Below are 17,740 nucleotides of genomic sequence, written 5' to 3' on the forward strand. Positions count from 1 at the left end.
ACGAGAAGTGTTCAAAATAAATGTTCAGAGTTTCTTCCAGCTTCGAGGGGCAAAAGGGATTTCCCTTTCCTCAAGTTTCAAACAGTTCACTTTTCAAAAGAGGGGTTCTCTTCCCCAAGCTCTCAAGTCTTCCAATGTCGCAAAATAACACAATTCCTTGAGATATTCAATGTTACAAAATAACACTTTTCCTTGGGGTATTCCCCAGCTCCTTGGGTTTAGTTACTTGTCACCAATTTATAAAGTTCAGCTCATAAATCTCAATTCCCATAGGTTTCCTTTATTCAAACACTACGTGGCAATCACGTAGGTGAGTGTATTCAGTTTAGGTACAGTAGTCTGACCACATGGTCCACGCATTACAGGTCACGCAACCAACACGTTACTTGGATCTGTTTCATAAGTATCTGTAACGCTCACCTGACTCCCACGGGGGCACTGGCCTGGTTCGCGCTGCTGTGACCTCGTCTAAGGTGATGCGCAGGGTTCGGAAGACGGACTGGACCGGGCCCCAGATCTGACTTGTCTGACTCGCAGAAGTATCCTTCTGTAGGTGAGAATATGGGGTTAACTGTCTGCGGGGTAATGCAATCAGCCTCCCACTTACCCCTCTCACCCTCCTCAAAACCCTTCTGTGCTTCCCCGTAGCGTCTCACCTTAGGGTCTGGAAGGACAAGCTCTCCATCCTGCTTCTGATGCAGGGGCGCGTTGGTATCCAGTTACGTCACTGGATTTTCGGATGGGTGAGAACCAAACTTGCTTGGCTTCCAAGTAAGTTTTTCTATAAGTGGTTCCCCTTGTGTCCATGCATTAATGTTCTAATGCTAGTGTCTTTTTCCCCATAGGGGCCGGGGTACGGAATGCCGGGGAACAGGCACCGATCCGAGGTGAGCGGTGAAATCCTTGTGGAAATCAGGTAAGTCTTTAATTAGTGTTTTGGTAATGTCTTTTCATTCACTCATTAACGCTGAGGTCTTTTTCCCCTTAGGGGCCGGGGTCCGAAAATGCCTGGATGCGGCGCGGACCCGAAATGAAAAGGGAATGACCCAACAGGTAAGTCTTGACATGGAGTTTTAGCTTCCCTTTTCCCTTCTTTCTCTCACCTTTGTTCTTGTCTTTTTCTCCCTAGGCGCGGGGGCGCGACTGCGAATCCGGATGGTCGCTGCTGAACATGGAGGCGCCCTGTAAAGGTGAGTAGAATGCGGCACTGCAGCGATCGATGCGATGTGCTTTTAAAAATAAATGTCTCCTTTTCAGGATTGTCGGCGAAATGTCTCTGGGATGCAGATTTAGCAGGTGAGGCCTTTTCCTTCTTCTGTTCTCTTGTTCCCTTCCTTTGCAGGTGATTCAGGATGCTGGCAGGTGTGGCAGAAGTCAAGATGCAGGAGCAGACACGGTGAGCGTCCAGCTGCTAGATGCAGAACAACGCGAAGCATGTGTGGCTGATCGGGTGTGGTTTAAACAGCCTTGGAAGAAGTTCCTAGAATGTGTCCTTCCTCCAATCAGGTATGTATCCTTCCCCGACCATGCCCGGGTGGTAAATGAGTCCCACAGGCAAAGTAGTTCCTTTCAGGCCTCAAGGAGGCCGGGGTTCTGCAGCATGGTCTGAATCAGGTAAGTGCACCCAAACACTTTCATAATGAGCCTGGCGCCTATGGCGCCAGGACGCTGTCCAAAGGGCCCCTATAAGGGGTTGCTGGGACCTTCCCCGGGGACTTGATGTCCGCTTTCGGGTACGCAGGTCCTGAGCCGGCTCCCCGGGAGCGGGCATCGTGACAGTATCTTGCCACAGTTTCAGCTTCACAAGGAGGCTTAACTCAGCATCATTTCGAGTGCCCTTGAAGCTTTACTATCACTGGCTTTGTCAACAGTCACTCGTTTAATAGCTGTCATTTGCAACACCAACATGCTTCTCAGTACACTCTCCTGCTAAAAAACAAAGTTCTGTTATAGATCCTTTTGCACAAGCTTCCCAGTTCACTCTCCAGCTAGGAAACATTATCTTTTTCAGATTTCCTGATTAAAGCATCTGGCTCCCTTTTGCCAGGACTCTTTTTCATGCAGGCTTGGCTACTATTATAGATCTCTTGCAGAGCTATTCTTGGCTCTTGGCAATACTTGCTTATTTGACTCTTGCCAATGTTTGCTTATTTGACTCTTGGCAATGCTTGCTTTTACAGCTTCTCATCATGTTAATTCTTGGTTTCCTTATATTCAATTCAGATATTCAAAATCAAATGTCTATGGTACTAAACCGCCCATCCACTGTGTCAGGGGCCCCCTTTATACCCAGGCAGACTCACCGGCCTGGTCACGGTCTGGTTTCCACTTTCGGTGGCTTTCCAGAGACCCGTCTCTGCTCAGGGTCTGCTTGCGCTAGTCCCATCTGGCATACAGCGTCCTCCACGGCTTGGTTTCCCCGCTGCTTACTTCAGAGCTCTGTGAGAAACCACAGGGTATTTTCCCAGGTGAACCTCAAGGAGCCCTCATTCAGGTGACCAAAGGAAGTTTGACATGCACAGATCCTAGCCCTGGGGGTGAAAGAGTGAAAGGAAATCACCCGGGTAGGGGAGCCCGGGGTTGTGCTCGGCAAAATGCCACAGGAGGGATGCAGTATTGTGCCAGAGAAGGAGAGGAGTGAGAGAGATCTGAAACTTTTATAGGCTGAATTAATTCTGCCTCCCCTCCATTAGATCGCTCTTGCCCAGATCCAATAAGCCCTCCATACGTAACCAATCCTCTAAGGTCCTAAATCCGTTTGCACCCAAAAAGCATAATTCTCAGAATCCTTGTTTCACCGGTCTCCATTCGAACACTCCCCATCCTTGTTCCCGTACCTCTGATTCTTATTTTCTGCACACCCAACCTGATCACAAAAAACACCACGATTCCAGCTATCCCCTTTGTTCATTTCACGATCTGAGCTATTCCCGTTTACCCTGCAAACCCTACCAATCCCGTCCCTCTGATTGTCATCTTTCGAACACCCAATATAATATGACAGAACACTACCGTTCTCACAATCCTGTGTTCTGTTCTACATCCTGGTCATTCTCGTCCATTGCACCAACCTTTCCTATCCCGTACCGTAAGATACTCCACCCTCCCCCGTTTCCGCAAACAAATACTTTTCCACATAAAGACAACAGACTTGTAATAAACCAGTTTACCTGACATGTCTCAATCTGAGATTCAGGCAAAGTCAGGCAATCGACTTAAGCCATACCCACCTGACGGCCCTTTCCTTTCTCCACAGGGATAAAAGATGGAGCAAAAGAGCACAAGGAGGGCAAGGTGGGTACAGCGGACAGCACAACGAGACTGCTACCACGCGACAGTTCAAAAGGAGGAGGAAGGCGGAAGGAATCGAGAGGGTGGCGAGGAGAGAAGTGACCTTGCCCTTTTCTTCCCAGACCCGTTGTACCTTTGTGAAAGAGAGGCTAAGACCGTGAACTATAGCACAAGTGTCCTGCAGCAGAAGTCAACGGTACACGGAGCAAGCCTATGCCGATAGGCGGGAGCAAGCTAAGCTCACGCACCCGTGGTACCGGCCTTGACTTCAGAGAAGCCAAAAGCCAAGCAGTTCATCACAGCCGGTGATTGGAGGGGAGAACCGATAAGAACCTGACTGTGTTGAGTGAGAATCGCAAAGTGGCAAGCTATGAACCAAAGCTGATGAACTTTGAATGAACTGTTAAAAATGTGAAGGGGAGACCAGCTGCAGAGGGAAAGCGGCACCACATGGGTGCCAACTCAAGAGACTCTGTCGAGCCCCATATGAGAGAAACTACAAGTACCAGAAGGCCATAGGAATGCCCGCAAAATAGGTCAAAGTGGTCATACAGAGGGTCAGGAAAAATCCCTGTACAATCGAAAAACTTTGATCGACAGTCACTGAGAAACCAAGGGAATTGAATCCTGTTAAAGCAAGAGGGGTCCGAGCCCGACCGAGGGGGATCCAGGGGGAAAGCCATTACCCAAGAATATAAAAAGGCAAGGAGGGGTCCAAGCCCGACCGAGGTAGATCCAGGGGTGAAGCCATCACTGAAAATTGATTGATAAAGGAACTTTGATGGATTTGTGGAATATCATAAAGCAAGGGTCAGCACCCAGAAGAGGGGGACTCGGGGTGAAGTCCTCACCCTATATGAAACTGTGATAAACAATTGACAACTGTCAGAGCCCGAAGAAGGGGATCCAGGAGTGAACCAGTCACCCAATGAACATTGGATCAAACTCATTTGGTTAAAGGAACTTTTGGTTTTGTTATTTGACCACCTTAGGCCTAGAAGGGAAGAGACTTTCCCAGGAAACGAGTCTTGGTCATCGACTGTCCTGAGAACTGCCATTGGAACGGTTGCCTTGTGCTGGAGAAGCCAGAGACTGTACTGTGCTCCAAGCTCCCATCTTACCCCGTGTCCAAAACGTGGGGAAGGGAGACCCAGGCTACCACATCCTGACATATTATTTGAGAACACTTCTTTCTTTTCTTGAGAATCATCCACACCGTTTTTTTGTATTAGTTGTAAGGATGTCAATAGGTTACTTAGTATAGGCCACTTTTATTGGACACAACGCCACTAGGACGGCCTTATTTTTCAGTTGATGGCAGACACTTGCTCCCAATCCTAGATTTAGGTTTACAATAGGCATTTTTCCAACCCGCATACAGAATTCACTGTTCAGTAAACACCCTTGAACTGTGACCACTTGTGTCCGTCTTACTTGTCAACATGAGTTTCTCACAGCTCTGATAAACTGCAGTCAGCAGTCCTGCACCTGTGAACGTTCGGGAGCCTCTCCAACACTCCTGGTACCTTATCTCTGTGCCGCACTGCTTCCTCAACTCTGCCTTAGACCGGCAATGAGCCCCTGCATGCTGTATGGATCACGCTCCCGATGCCCCCCCAGCGTCTCAGGAAGGTGCCGTCTTGCTGCCACAACTCCTGCCGTGGAACTCTCCTTCGCGCTTCCTGGGTCTCTCGTCTGTGTTAATAGTGGCCTTCTCGTCTCAGTACCTAAGGGGTGTGTGTGTTGAAGAGGGTTTTCTGTAAAAATATGGAATGGATTGGTAATACCCTACAAAGGCCTGGGGGATATTGGACTACTTACAAAATGGAAATGGGGATACCGTGTCTCACCCAAGGTTGCCACATACCCACTCCCCCACCCAGGTGATCCTCACTCGCATATCCACCCCCAGGGACATGATCCAAAAGTGATAGTCTTCCCTTGGCCACCTGGGAGGAGGCTGTGTTGGGGCAAGAAGTGAGGATGCCCTCAGATTCCTCACACTATACAAATGATTTCTTAAGCAGATTACTCTAAATAGAGAATAGTTGATCTATGACAAACCTTTGTTCTGGAAATGTGGAAGGTTTTGATTAGCAGTTTGGGGCATAAGATGATTGCTGACTCACGATTGATTGTAACATATAACTTTACTTTGACTTTGGGTAAATACTGTACTACATCAGAGTTTGATCCGTACAATTAACCTTTATGGAACCTCCAATTTTATCTCCAGGTTTGCTTGACCAAGCGCATGTTCGATATGCTTAATAAACAAAGAGAAAACAAGTTAGGTTTTCCCTTCGAGGAGCCGCTCCCATTGACCCAGGGGTCTCTCTGGGTGCGCTAGTGTTTGCCCACAACACATCATTTTCTGAATCCCGAAAAGAAATTCCGGCAGTCCAGAATACATGGTTTTTTTTGGGACCTGGTATTTCCTAACTAGTTGCTCTTTCAGGGGGTTTTGTAAATGGTTGATGGCTAGTCCTGCCATTCCTACTCGGACGGACCGTGGTCTGGATGCTATGTTGGTACAATGATTTTGTCACAAAGGTCTCATGAGAAAATCCCTGACAAAATTCAAACCCCACTCCGAAGGGGGCAACACTCACCAGTGGAAAATAAGAAGCAAACCACTGAAATGATGATCGATCACTTAATTCGGGAAAGAAAATCATTTAATTGTATTCAACTAGGTGACGATGGCTAACAATTATTGTATAGAACCATCAACTTAAATGGCAGTGGTGGCCAACTATAAAATAAAGGACATAGTCATATAAAAACATCAAAGGACTGATGTTTTAGCCACATAGCAATGCCAAAAGGACAAAACGTAATTAAACTTTTACACTGTTTCCCAGTCAGATTGTTCTGGCAGAATACAATTTCTGCTTGTAATAGAAATTCCTCTGCGAGCATCAACTCGGCAGGAAACAAGTTGAGCAATAGTATTATAGGATTTGGAATCAGACAGTACCCCTGGAAAAGACCGAACTTCCTAAAAAGGAAGCCTCTGGAACATCTGGTTCATTTAGCATAAAAGATTCTAACATCGTAACAAGCGAAGGTAGTCCGAAGCAACTGAAATCACTAGAACATTTTTGCGGCATCTGAGTATTTGTTTACATGCTGTTAATCATTGGAGTTTAAGGTAAAGTAAGGTAAGAAGAGCCAAACCCGAACATTACTGAAAAAAGTGTCTCAGATGGAGCACTGAACCAACCGAATACAAGAACTGGCAAACATATTGCATTGATGAAATACATAAACCCTTGTCCACTAAGCCATGTCCAATCTGCGAGGGGATGGAAAAGCTTGTTCAGACAAAACATAGTACTGTTGGTGTCTGTATGAACCTGCATCATGTTGACTTGAAGAAAAGACAAAGTCAAAGGAATGCTTTTCAATTTCATGCATGTGACTTTCTGTCTGGAAGGACCAAAGACAGTTCATCTGATACTTGCAACAAGGTACATATCCAAATTATGAAACATTTGCTGCATTTACTTTTGAGGATTAAGAGAGTGAAATGATATGCCAGGCAAAATATTTTCCATCTGCGTCCATAAACTGTGCATACAGGTCTGCCCCCTGTTCGGGGTGTAGTACTCAGCTTCTTGCCTCCACCGGGCTTTGTGCCTACATTTGTAACCCACACTAGAAGACTAGTGTCTGGCACACTGCTTCCTGATCTGCGGTTACAGTACACTGGGCGAGCCAGTGAGGGGCTCTCATCATGAAAAGCAACATTTATACCTCCGTTCCACCCACTCTACTGCTTTGGCTCACTCTATACATACATATAGATGGAATTAAATAGGTCATTCACCACCCAGTAGGTTGCCTTAGACTGAACCCCACCTCGGGGGCGAGGGGGATCATCATTCTTTTTGTGCTGCAGTCTGCCTCTATGTGGAAGTCAAGTTTTCTTGCCTGACTGCTGCAAAGCAGGCTTTCATACAAACTGGGCATGAGGGATAATAAGGATGACACATTAAAGGTGCTAAATATCATGGTGATTTGCGCAAATGGGAAGTTGTCTCGAGGCAGACCTGTACACAATTTGTCTAAAGATATCAAACAATGGGAGCTGGCCAGTATAAACATGTAGTTCATGAAGTAAAGTGGGTCATAGTAAACAGTTATTTTCCAATCATTTGGTTTTTGCTAATGGGTAGATACCCAATTGTACTGTCAATGAACATTTCTATCCATAACAGTGTCGGCAAAAAAAATCGTAACACACCAGATGTTTTCTTAGAAGTCTACAAACTGATCTTTGGGAGAGGCGGGGGGGGGGGGAAATAGTAGAAAAAAACGAGCCATCAAAAGTAGCAGTTTCTTATACTCTTTGTGCAAACACCCTCTATGATTAAAACCAACAACAGAGAATCAGACTGAGAATATTTAGTGAACATTCGCCGAATCATCAGACAGTATAGCATATAATATGCGTATATAAAGCGTCATTGGGGAGGGAGGAGGACTGGGAGATGGTATATTATTCACTATGTTTTCATGATCTCCAGTTGCGTGGCTCTGTAAGGAAAAGTGGGCAGGGTTGGTTTGTGAGAGGATAGATGTTGTGCTCAACTGTTGATGCATGTAGATCCTTGAGCAACTGGCATGTCTGTGCATGTGAGCTTTCTGGATGTGCTTTAGTTTGTGCACTGGGCTTGTGGTGTACAGAAGGGCAGTGTCCAGTTTTTGAGTTGTTTGTTGTCCGAGGTGATTGGGTTTGTGGCTTGGTTAGAGTGATATGTAGTTTGTGTGTTTTGGTGGATTTAGCAGGTTCGCCCTGGGTGAAGAACTGCACTTAATTCAAGTCGTGCACAAAATATGCCATGCGCTAGGACAAAAAGGAGCCCCAAAATGAAAAGGTGCACCAGGACTAAGCAAATTGCACTGCAAATCCCGGGACACAGATTGATTTTTGAATTGGAGAGAATGGATTTTGGTTAATGAAAAGCAGCAGAAAGGGCAAATGAACCCAGCTAGTAGATACATGGCAATGTGGACAATGATGCAATGTTTTGTCAGAAGCAGATAATAGATCTATTTGGTGCAACTACAGCGACATGCAAGACACCATGCCATACAACACTACAAAATGTACTTTATAGCCAACCCACAACCAATATTTTGACATTAATAAAACTGCCCGTCAAACTAGAGTGGGAAGAGCAAATTAAATACCCAATGTTTAAAGAGACATATTCTTATTAGAATAAATTTACCTTCTATAAAATTTCCAATATCTTGAACTTCAGTCCCATCAAGAGCCTCTTCCAGCTTTTCATTGATTTCCATAATGTCAACAATGAATGGCATATCTAGGTCACTGTCTGTTCCTTCGCCTATTTTAATCCCATTCAGTTTCAACTAGGGGGAAAAAGGTGCATTTTGTTACAAAAAGAAAGACACAAACTAAAGTAGTTATGTCTGTTTTGCAAGGAGATGGCTACGATCCTATGTTAGCTCAGGTTGGAATAGATTTCCAAAAATAAGTTTTCAATATTTAATGTGAAAGAAGTAATCACTACATAAAACCGTTTTTCATCATATCTCATAGGGTGGCAATAGATGCCCTATAGGTAAGGCGAGTCAGACTTCCATAGGAACCCCTCAAAATCCTATCGTTAATAACTTTTGATTTGAGCAACGGATTGGACTGAAAATGTCAAAAGTGCTTAGGGACTTGCTGCCCCCCGCCCCAGACTGCAAAGTTTCGTAAAGATCCATTAATAAATAAGTCATTAAGACATTTTTTGTTTCAAGCTGCAGCCTACTACCCATTCATTTTCCCCAGTAGACACAACGTACATTGTTGGCAAAGCGCACAGCCAAAACAGCTGGATAGATTTGGACCAGTTCCAAAACAACTGGGGCACGAAGCGTTGACTCGCAATCCATGCCTGGTTTGGGTCAATTCCGTGCAGTAGGTATTTAAATATTTGACTGAACAGGGGTGCCCCTTCTCAAAAATAGATCGCTATAGCTCAGGTAAATTACCAAAACCGGGGTATTTTAGGAATTAAATGACCACCATCTTGCATTTCTCTCGATGCGAGAAGAAAACGCGGTTATAGCCAAGGGTAACAGGAAAAAAAAAGTAGTTAAACTATTTGCAGGCAAAAATAATTCCAAATCACATTAGTCTAGTTTCGTGGTAGTTGATGGAGGACATCAAGTGAAATTTTGAAGTTATAGGAGGTCCAAGGACAGTTTGTAAAACAAAGCTTTCTGCAGCCGCGGCTATAGCCTTGAATAGCCGACATCTCATAACAAACTGCGTCACAGAAACAGCGTGTGTTGTGGGGGGAATGGAGATGGCAGGGCAGGTGAGGAGGCCATCTGGGGAGTGGCGAAAGCTGGCACAGATGATGGGGACACCTGGTGAAGACCTGCGGGAGCATTTCTTTCTCGATATTCACAGCTATATTCGAGCTATAAAGGGATACAGATAGCCGCGGGTATCAGTTCCCTGCCTGCGGCTATAGACTTTGGAGCGTTTGTGTTTTATTTCTTTTTAAAAGTTATTTTTTAGAGGTATAGTGACATCGGGGATGAACAATCGCTGGCCATGGCCAAAAGCCATGGTCAGTGACACTATTTGGTAGTCTTCGTTATTTTGGCTGCATGTTTCCAGACTTTTCTTACATGCAAGACTGGAGAAAAAAAGAAAGACAACTGTTAAAAAAAAAAATACCCAAAAATACATCAATGCAAAAATGTTGTGTGGTTCTTAAAATGGAAATTCTTAGAAAAAATATAATGAAGTGTGTGAATTCTCCAACTAATTAGGTTTTCTTTTTTTGACAGATGAACAAGTTACTTACCAACTGGTAAAGTTCTTTCAACTGGATGTTCCACAAACGTATTCCACATCTTTGACATGTAATGTCCACAGCTGTGTACTTCAGAAACTTTTTCGGCAGAGGGCATCTTGCGTCGATGGCGTCAGGTCGATATACCTCGAAGGTGAGGACGACGTCACCGGATGTTATAGATAGGACGCACGGCGCCCGTACCCTCAGTTTATGTTTTTTCCTCCATAACGTGTGACATGCACATTTCCAATGCTTGCTTGACTGCACATAGCCTTGCGAGAACCTAAGCTGCAATAGCATAGGAAATTCTCCAGAGGGGCAGGCTGGGAAGACGATGTGGAATACGTTTGAGGAACATCCAGTCGAAAGAACGTTACCAGTTGGTAAGTAACTTGTTCTTCGAATGGATTCTGTCCTCCAACATATTCCACATCTTTGACAGACTCCCAAAGCAGTACCAGAAAATGGAGGGAAAAGAATTTAGCATACCCAATCAGATGGCAGTGTAAAGAACCACCTTACCAAAGGCCATATCTTGACCATGGAGCGTATCCAGGGAGTAATGTTTGACAAAGGTGTGGATAGAAGCCCATTTGGCTGCGTCATTAATATTTCTAATAGGAACTCCCCGCTGCAGGGCTGTGGAGGTAGCCACGTCCCTAGTGGAATGAGCATGCAACCTTTTAGGAGGGTCCTTGCCTGCCAATCGGTAACATTCCGCAATAGTGAGAATAATCCACTTGGACAAGGTCTGTTTGGCAACAGCCTGGCCCAATCGGGGTCCAGCATAACCCACAAAGAGTTGATCATCCACTCTGACCCTGGACATCGTAGAAATATAAAAGCTCAGAGTTCTCCTAGGGTCCAACCTATTGAGCTGCTCCTCTTCCTTACCAGGATGAGGATAGAAAGACAGTAGAACCACTTTTGGCTTAAATGAAATTCAGAGACTACCCTAGGTAGAAAGGAAGGAGGTACCCTCAGTACAACCCTATCCTAGTGGAACACAGTAAAGGGTGGCTTAGATGAAAGTGCCTGCAATTAACTCACTCTACGAGCGGAAGTAACTGCAACCAAGAATACCATCTTGAAAGACAACAGTCTCAAAGGACAACAGTGCAAAGGTTCAAACGGAGCACCCATCAGGAATTTCAAACTGGCAACTGGAACGGGGACGGCGGGAACACATTAGTGAGTCCTTTAAGAAATTGGGAAATCAAAGGAATCTTAAAATAAGAACATTCTCCAGACGAGCGCTTGAAGATAGACAGCGCCGCCAGGTAACCCTTAATGGTACCTACTTGAAGGCCCTTGTGGGCCCAAGAAAGAACCATGGGAATGATACACTGAAAAGGATCAACATTTTGCCCTCTGCACCAGTCGCAAAACTTATGCCAGTGGTACAACACCTCCGTCACGTCATCCGGGAGGTCCCAATCCTTACACCTCAACCTTGAAGGTTGAGAGTCCTGGCCTCTGGGGTTAGGTGGAGAAAGAAAAAGAGAGAGACACACTCGTTAGGGAAACGGCGTGGAGGGCAGATGGACATTTCTAGAAGGTCTGGGTACCACGCTCTATTGGCCCAATCCGGAGTAATGAGGATCATGTGGGACCCGAACCTCTGTAATACTTGAGGAACGCCGGGGAGTAGCAGAAATGCGTTCAGAAGTGGGAATGACCAATCCACGACAAAGGCGTCCCCTAGGGCTCCTCTCGCAGGAAATTCCCTTGAGCAGAATCTCGTGCACTTCCGGTTGGCACTGATGGCAAAGAGATCCACTTGTGGGTTTCCCTAAAGGGCGAAGATCTCCAAAACGACTTCCTGAGCCAACTCCCACTTGCGAGAGACTGTGCTCTTCCTGCTCAGAGCGTCTGCCGCCGAATTCTCCTCTCTGGCCAGATGAACTGCTGAGAGTGATATTCCCTGCTGGATTGGCCAGAACCAGAGTTGCATCGCCTCTCTGCACAACGGGAGTGACCCTACTCCCCCACACCCCTTTTTTGTTGAGGTAATGCATGGCCACTGTATTGTGGGTCATGATCAGGAGACACTTCCCCCGCACAGACGGCAGAAAAGCCTTCAGAGTCAGTCTGATGGCCATCAGCTCTTACAGGTTGATGTGGAGTTTGGACTCAAATCTTCGGCATGAGCTGCCCATCCTGTGAGGGAAGGGTCCGTTACAACTGTCACCTCCGGCCATGGTTGCCAAAATGGCTCCCCCTTCATCAAGTTCCCCTCGTTGGCCCACCACAGCAGATCCTGTGAGACCGAGAGTGGAATCTGAATGGGATCCGACATCTTGCCCGAGAACTGTGACCACTGCATCTTGAGAACCCATTGCAGGGATCTCATCCTCAGTCTGCCCTCTGGCACAAGAAAAATGCAGGATGCCATGAAGATAGCTGAGTAACCTTAAGAATTCGAAAGCCGGGAGAGACTGGGCATGTTGAAACCTGTCCACCATCTGCATAATGTGATGAGCCCTCACCTTGGGAGGCAAGCACTTCCAAGGATGTGTCCAACACAACCCCAATGTACTGGATCTGTTGGGAAGGTGTCAGATGCGGCTTCTTGAAATTGAGGGAGAAGCCCACCTTGCAGAGGCAGTTGCAGGTGAGACCGAGATGATCCATCGCTTGCTCAGGAGAACAAGCACCGATGAGCCAGTCGTCCAGGTAGGGGTATAGTGAATCCCCCCCCTCGCCTGAGATAAGCTTCCACCACCACCATTAGCTTAGTGAAGACCCTCGGGCGGAGGTCAATCCGAATGGCAGGACCCGAAACTGAAAGTGTGAGTCGCCAGACACAAACCTCAAGTACTTTCTGTGCTTTGGATGAATCGCCACATGAAAGTAGGCATCCGGTAGCTCCAGAGACACCAACCAATCCTGAAGTTGACGGGCCTGGAGGACTTGAGAAAGAGTGACCATCTTGAACTTATCCTTCCTGAGAAGTTGGTTCAACCAAGGCAAGTCCATGATGGGTCTCAATCCCCAGTCTTTCTTTGGAATCAAAGAATATGGGGAATGCCATCCTTTGTTCCTCTCCACTACAGGCACCAGTTCTATATTGCCTTTCTCCAGCAGGGTCAAGATTTCCTGCACAAGGAGCGGATCTGGAACCTTTCAAGATTCCCCGGTGGACTGTCGTGAGGCTGCTTTAGGGAAGGCAATTAGCCGTGGGCTATTGTATCCAGAACCCAAATATCCAAAGTAATAGCTCGCCATTCTTCGAGATGCTGAGACAGTGTGCCCCAACAGGCAAACAATGGGACTTGGCCTCATGCTTGTTTTGGAGCGGCTGCGGCAGCACCTGAAGGCAAAGAGGAAGCTACCTGATCGTCTTTGGCACCCCTATTTCCCCGATCACCATGGGTACTTTTACGTCGACCCCTTTGACTGGCGGCTCCTCTCGTTCTACCAAAGGAGGAGTAGTAACAAAAAGAACCTCCCCTCCACTGCTGTCCCCTAGGACGAAAATGCAGAGGTTGACGGACAGCTGCGCTCAAAGATTTCACATCATCTTTTGAGGTTTACAACCTCTAAAGGCTCTCGTCAGCCTTGCTGCCAAACAAATGCGCGCCATCAAAGGGCATGTTCACAAGACGGGCTTGCACATCCGGAGCAAAACCTGACTTCCGCAACCACGCAAATCTGCGTATAACGGTGCTCGCAGCCATGGACCGGCTAACACTGTCAGCCATGTCCAAACCCGACTGAAGGGACTCACACATGGCATCCTTGCCATCTTGCACGAGAGCAAGGAACCCACCCCTTTCTTTCCCTTCGGGAATAAGCTCAGCCTCTAGAGAAACAATTCCGCTGAGTGTGTGAAAATCTTGCCAAGGCACAAGTGGAGTTGGCTGACTTCAACGCCATACTCCCTGCAGAAAACACCTTGCATGCCCAACCGTTCAAGCGTTGGTCGTCCCTATCCGGAGGGATAGGGTACGCCGCCTGCCTCGAGATGGCCGTAGCTGCCTGAACCACAAAACTCCTGGGAGTGGGGTGAGATGAAAGGTAGCTGGGGTCGCTACCAGAAGGGCGGAATTTTTAGTTAACGACTTGTTAACTGCCTGAAGAGATTCTGGTGACTGAAGCAGCCACCACCCTTTTCTGCAAAGTCGGATGAAAAGGTAACACCGGGTCAGAGGACGGACCTTGATCCAAGATATCCGTTAAGTCATCCTGAACAAAAGCTTCAGGAGGACTGGACCAGCCAAGATACTCCGTGACCCTAGCCATGAGCCTCCTGTAAGACGACTCAGCATGAGCCCCAGGCTCAGGCCTGCCAAATTCCACCTCTGGAGAAGTGTCCAAGCCACTGGCATCATGAAGAGACTGCATCAACTCTTCCAATTGACTGTCTCCAGAAAAGACAGGAGCCACGTCAGGCTCAACACGGTCAAGATCGAAGTCTGACCTCTCCTCCTCCTCATAGATGTCATCCAGAGGGAGGTAAAAGTCCTGCCGTGGGACAGAAGAGGGTCTGGATTCCATAACAGGCCTCACAGACTTGGAAGTTGCCTTCCTTGGATGATCCACAGTAGCAGGGATCTCCAGCGGTAAATTCTGGCCAAAAGTCCCCAAAGGCATCGAGGGCTGGTACGAAGGCAAAGCTTCGACGTCAGTAGCCGATGGACACAGCACCGACCTCGAGCCCTTACCAGGCTTCTGAGGTCTCGCTGGGGACGAGTACCGAGACATGGAAGCACGTCTCTTGCAACCATCCTGAGCCTTGTCCGAACGGGACCTCGAAGGTTCCAGATGAGTTGCGTCGAGGACCCGAGCCCGAAGGCGTGCGAGCCAGCGAACGAGCACGTTCTTTGCCGCCTCTTCCGAAGATGCAGACGGAACTGTGCCCTGGGATTGGAAAAATCGCCAGCATCTGCTCCCTGAAGGCAGCCCATTCCTCCGGAGTCGAAAACTTAGTTGGACATGCCACTTTTCTTGCGGCTCCATCCTCCGAGGACGACGGGGAAGGTGACCGGTGACAGCGCTTCCTAAATGTTGAGACGAGGGAGGAGGACAAATGGCGGGGACCGAAATCCCCGGGACTCCTGACGCGGAGAGTCGCCCTTCGAATCACTGGTGGACATCCCCTTAGAAGTTTTACCGGACTTACTGGGTTTAAAACCCCTACCTACCTGAAGCTTCCCCTTGTGCTCCCGCAAGGCCTTAGCAGTCAGCGACTGGCATTTGGAACAGTCAGTGTCATGACTCTCGCCCAGGCACCACAAACAAATGCAATGCGGGTCGGTGATCGACATTTTAGACTTGCAGTCCCGGCAAGTCTTTAAGCCAGACCGCGTAGTCGGAGGGGTCGAAGAAGAAAACATTCACAAGGAATACACGAGGTGCGCTGAGTCTCCAAAGCAAACACGTTTGCGTAAAAAAATGGAACTGAGGCTACGGGTGCCATGCATCCCAATTGTAACATCGTCCTCAACGGAGGCCTTCAAGGGACATCGACCTGACGCCATCAACGCAGGACGCCATCTGCCGAAATAGTTACCGAAGTACACATCTGCGGACATTACATGTCAAAGATGTGGAATACATTGGAGGACCCAATCCATTCGAAAGAAGGACATTATTTTATCTTTCCTTTTCTAGATCCAGTGAACGTATTCACAGCCTTTCTACCATACTCCCACCTCTTTATTCATATTCAATTCACACATATATGGGATGTAATATAATTATTTGAAGAAGTACTTTTTAAGAACTATTACATAAATATGTCTAACAACCTATGTGGCCTCACCCTCAATCCCCCTAGTATCAACTTCTAACAGCGGCTATAAAAAAAGTCAATGAACTCTATTGGCGGTTATATTGAAAAATGTTTGGGATGTTTTTTCATTGTATTTGTGTATATGTAATATGTAGTCCCGGGTACACTGTTTTGGGGTACACAGTGTAGTATTTTAGCACATTTGGAGTACTTTTTTGATGTTGTGAGGAAACTTAGCATTATCTTCATTGGTTAGGTGTACTCCGTCATGTGTATTGGTTATGTAGAACTGTATGTTTGAAATCCTTAATTGGTTGTGGTTAGTCATGAATGCTGAAACTACTTTATTAACAATTCTCCATGATTTATCCATTTTACCATTAAATCTGGTGGTCCATCTCCATTTTTGCCTCAAAGTCAGATTGGAAAAGATTAAGACTGTGGAAAAAGTTCCATTCGTTTTTTCAAGTCTTGTTTCATCATCAAAGCAAGGGACACAACCCGTATGTTATCCAAATCTTTGCCTCCACACTGAATTAGTATGACGTCTGGCTGCCCTGTACTTCTGAGAGTGAACAATTTTGGAAATACTTGGTGCCAACACATTCCCCACAGTCTAAACCATTTAATTGCAAAAATCGCTGAAACCTAGGTCCATGTCAATATTTAGTTTCTTACAAAAAGCCAGTAAACAAAATAGCCAACTATCTCCGATTATCCAGTTTTAAAACCAGCCATGATATCTGCAGTCTTTCTCTGTTTCCAGGAAAATGACTCCTACTTTGAATTTATACTAATTTGTAAGAGTAGGGTATGCATAATGTGTTTGTAATTGGTTGCTTTTACTGTTGTACGTGTATGTGATGGGTTACAGTCAAATAAGTGTTGTGCCATTTTAGTATTTTGCATAGTAAATATAGTCCTCTTTTAGTACTTTTTATTTAGAAAAGTATAAAAAGGCACCAATGTGTGCAGTTTTGTGCTTTTGATTGTAGAAGTCATTATGCACCATACTTTCATTCTTTGAGTCCAACTCATTCTTTACCCGTTTTTGAACCGAATCCACCCAACTAGGTATGTGTACTTTCTTTATTATCATTCACTTAGTCCATGAGCAGTTGTGTTGACACCTATTAAGTACTATTGGATTACTACTGTCTCTTTTACCAATTATTTTCCATACTCAGATTTTTTTATTTAAAACAATTCTTGTGACTATAAATACAGGGGTGCCATTGGTGTATTGAGAATTGCGACTAGGAATAGCAACGACTGGGGAGTTTACTCGCAGTCATCCAGCACCCACCCAGTGCGCGACGTTGGTACCCGCGGGCAAAAAGGTTCCCTGTGCGGCCTCGGCTATATACTAACAAATGGCAAGTCGAGTGTTCGTGGACGCCTGGGAGCCGTGGCTAAGCGAGATGCTGGGAAGGGATAGGTTATGATGAAAATGTGTCATCCATTTCAGCAGATGCATCGGTATATAGTCTTTTTGTGGTATTAATTTTTGATTCCAGAACTCTGTGTGCACATGGCAAGAGTGTCGGTGATGTGAACATTGTGTGGGTTAGTTATACTAACCACAGCTATTAGATTGTGCTCATTGTCATTATTTTCATCTGCTCCGATTTGGTGGTGGTAAGTATTTTTTTATGTATTTTTTTAACTTTCATTAGCTGGACCTACAAAATTAGATTCGTCAATCAATGGCATTTATATGCAGGTATTTTGCTTTTGTATTCATGTTAGCGAGGTTGAACGTTTATTTGATTGCATTTGTTGTAATTTTAATGCGCTTTCACTATGCAGTACTTTTAGCGGTTTTCAGTTTTCTGTGAAGTAGTACAATTGATGGTGTTTCAAGTTCATTTTAGACATT

At 46.0% G+C, this 17,740-nt stretch overlaps 1 protein-coding gene across 1 annotated transcript in view; it reads right to left on the bottom strand.

The window, feature by feature from the left end:
- Positions 1-17,740, bottom strand: part of HSCB (HscB mitochondrial iron-sulfur cluster cochaperone) — a 170,599-nt gene that overhangs the window by 33,616 nt on the left and 119,243 nt on the right. Inside the window, exon 4 of the mRNA XM_069619358.1 lies at positions 8,532-8,676. Within this exon, the coding sequence (XP_069475459.1) occupies positions 8,532-8,676 (145 nt within the window). The remainder of the gene's footprint in view (positions 1-8,531; positions 8,677-17,740) is intronic.

The sequence above is a fragment of the Ambystoma mexicanum genome, chromosome 10 (genome assembly GCF_040938575.1).
Source record: "Ambystoma mexicanum isolate Mex_15411 chromosome 10, UKY_AmexF1_1, whole genome shotgun sequence".
Classification (NCBI taxonomy): Eukaryota; Metazoa; Chordata; class Amphibia; order Caudata; family Ambystomatidae; genus Ambystoma; species Ambystoma mexicanum.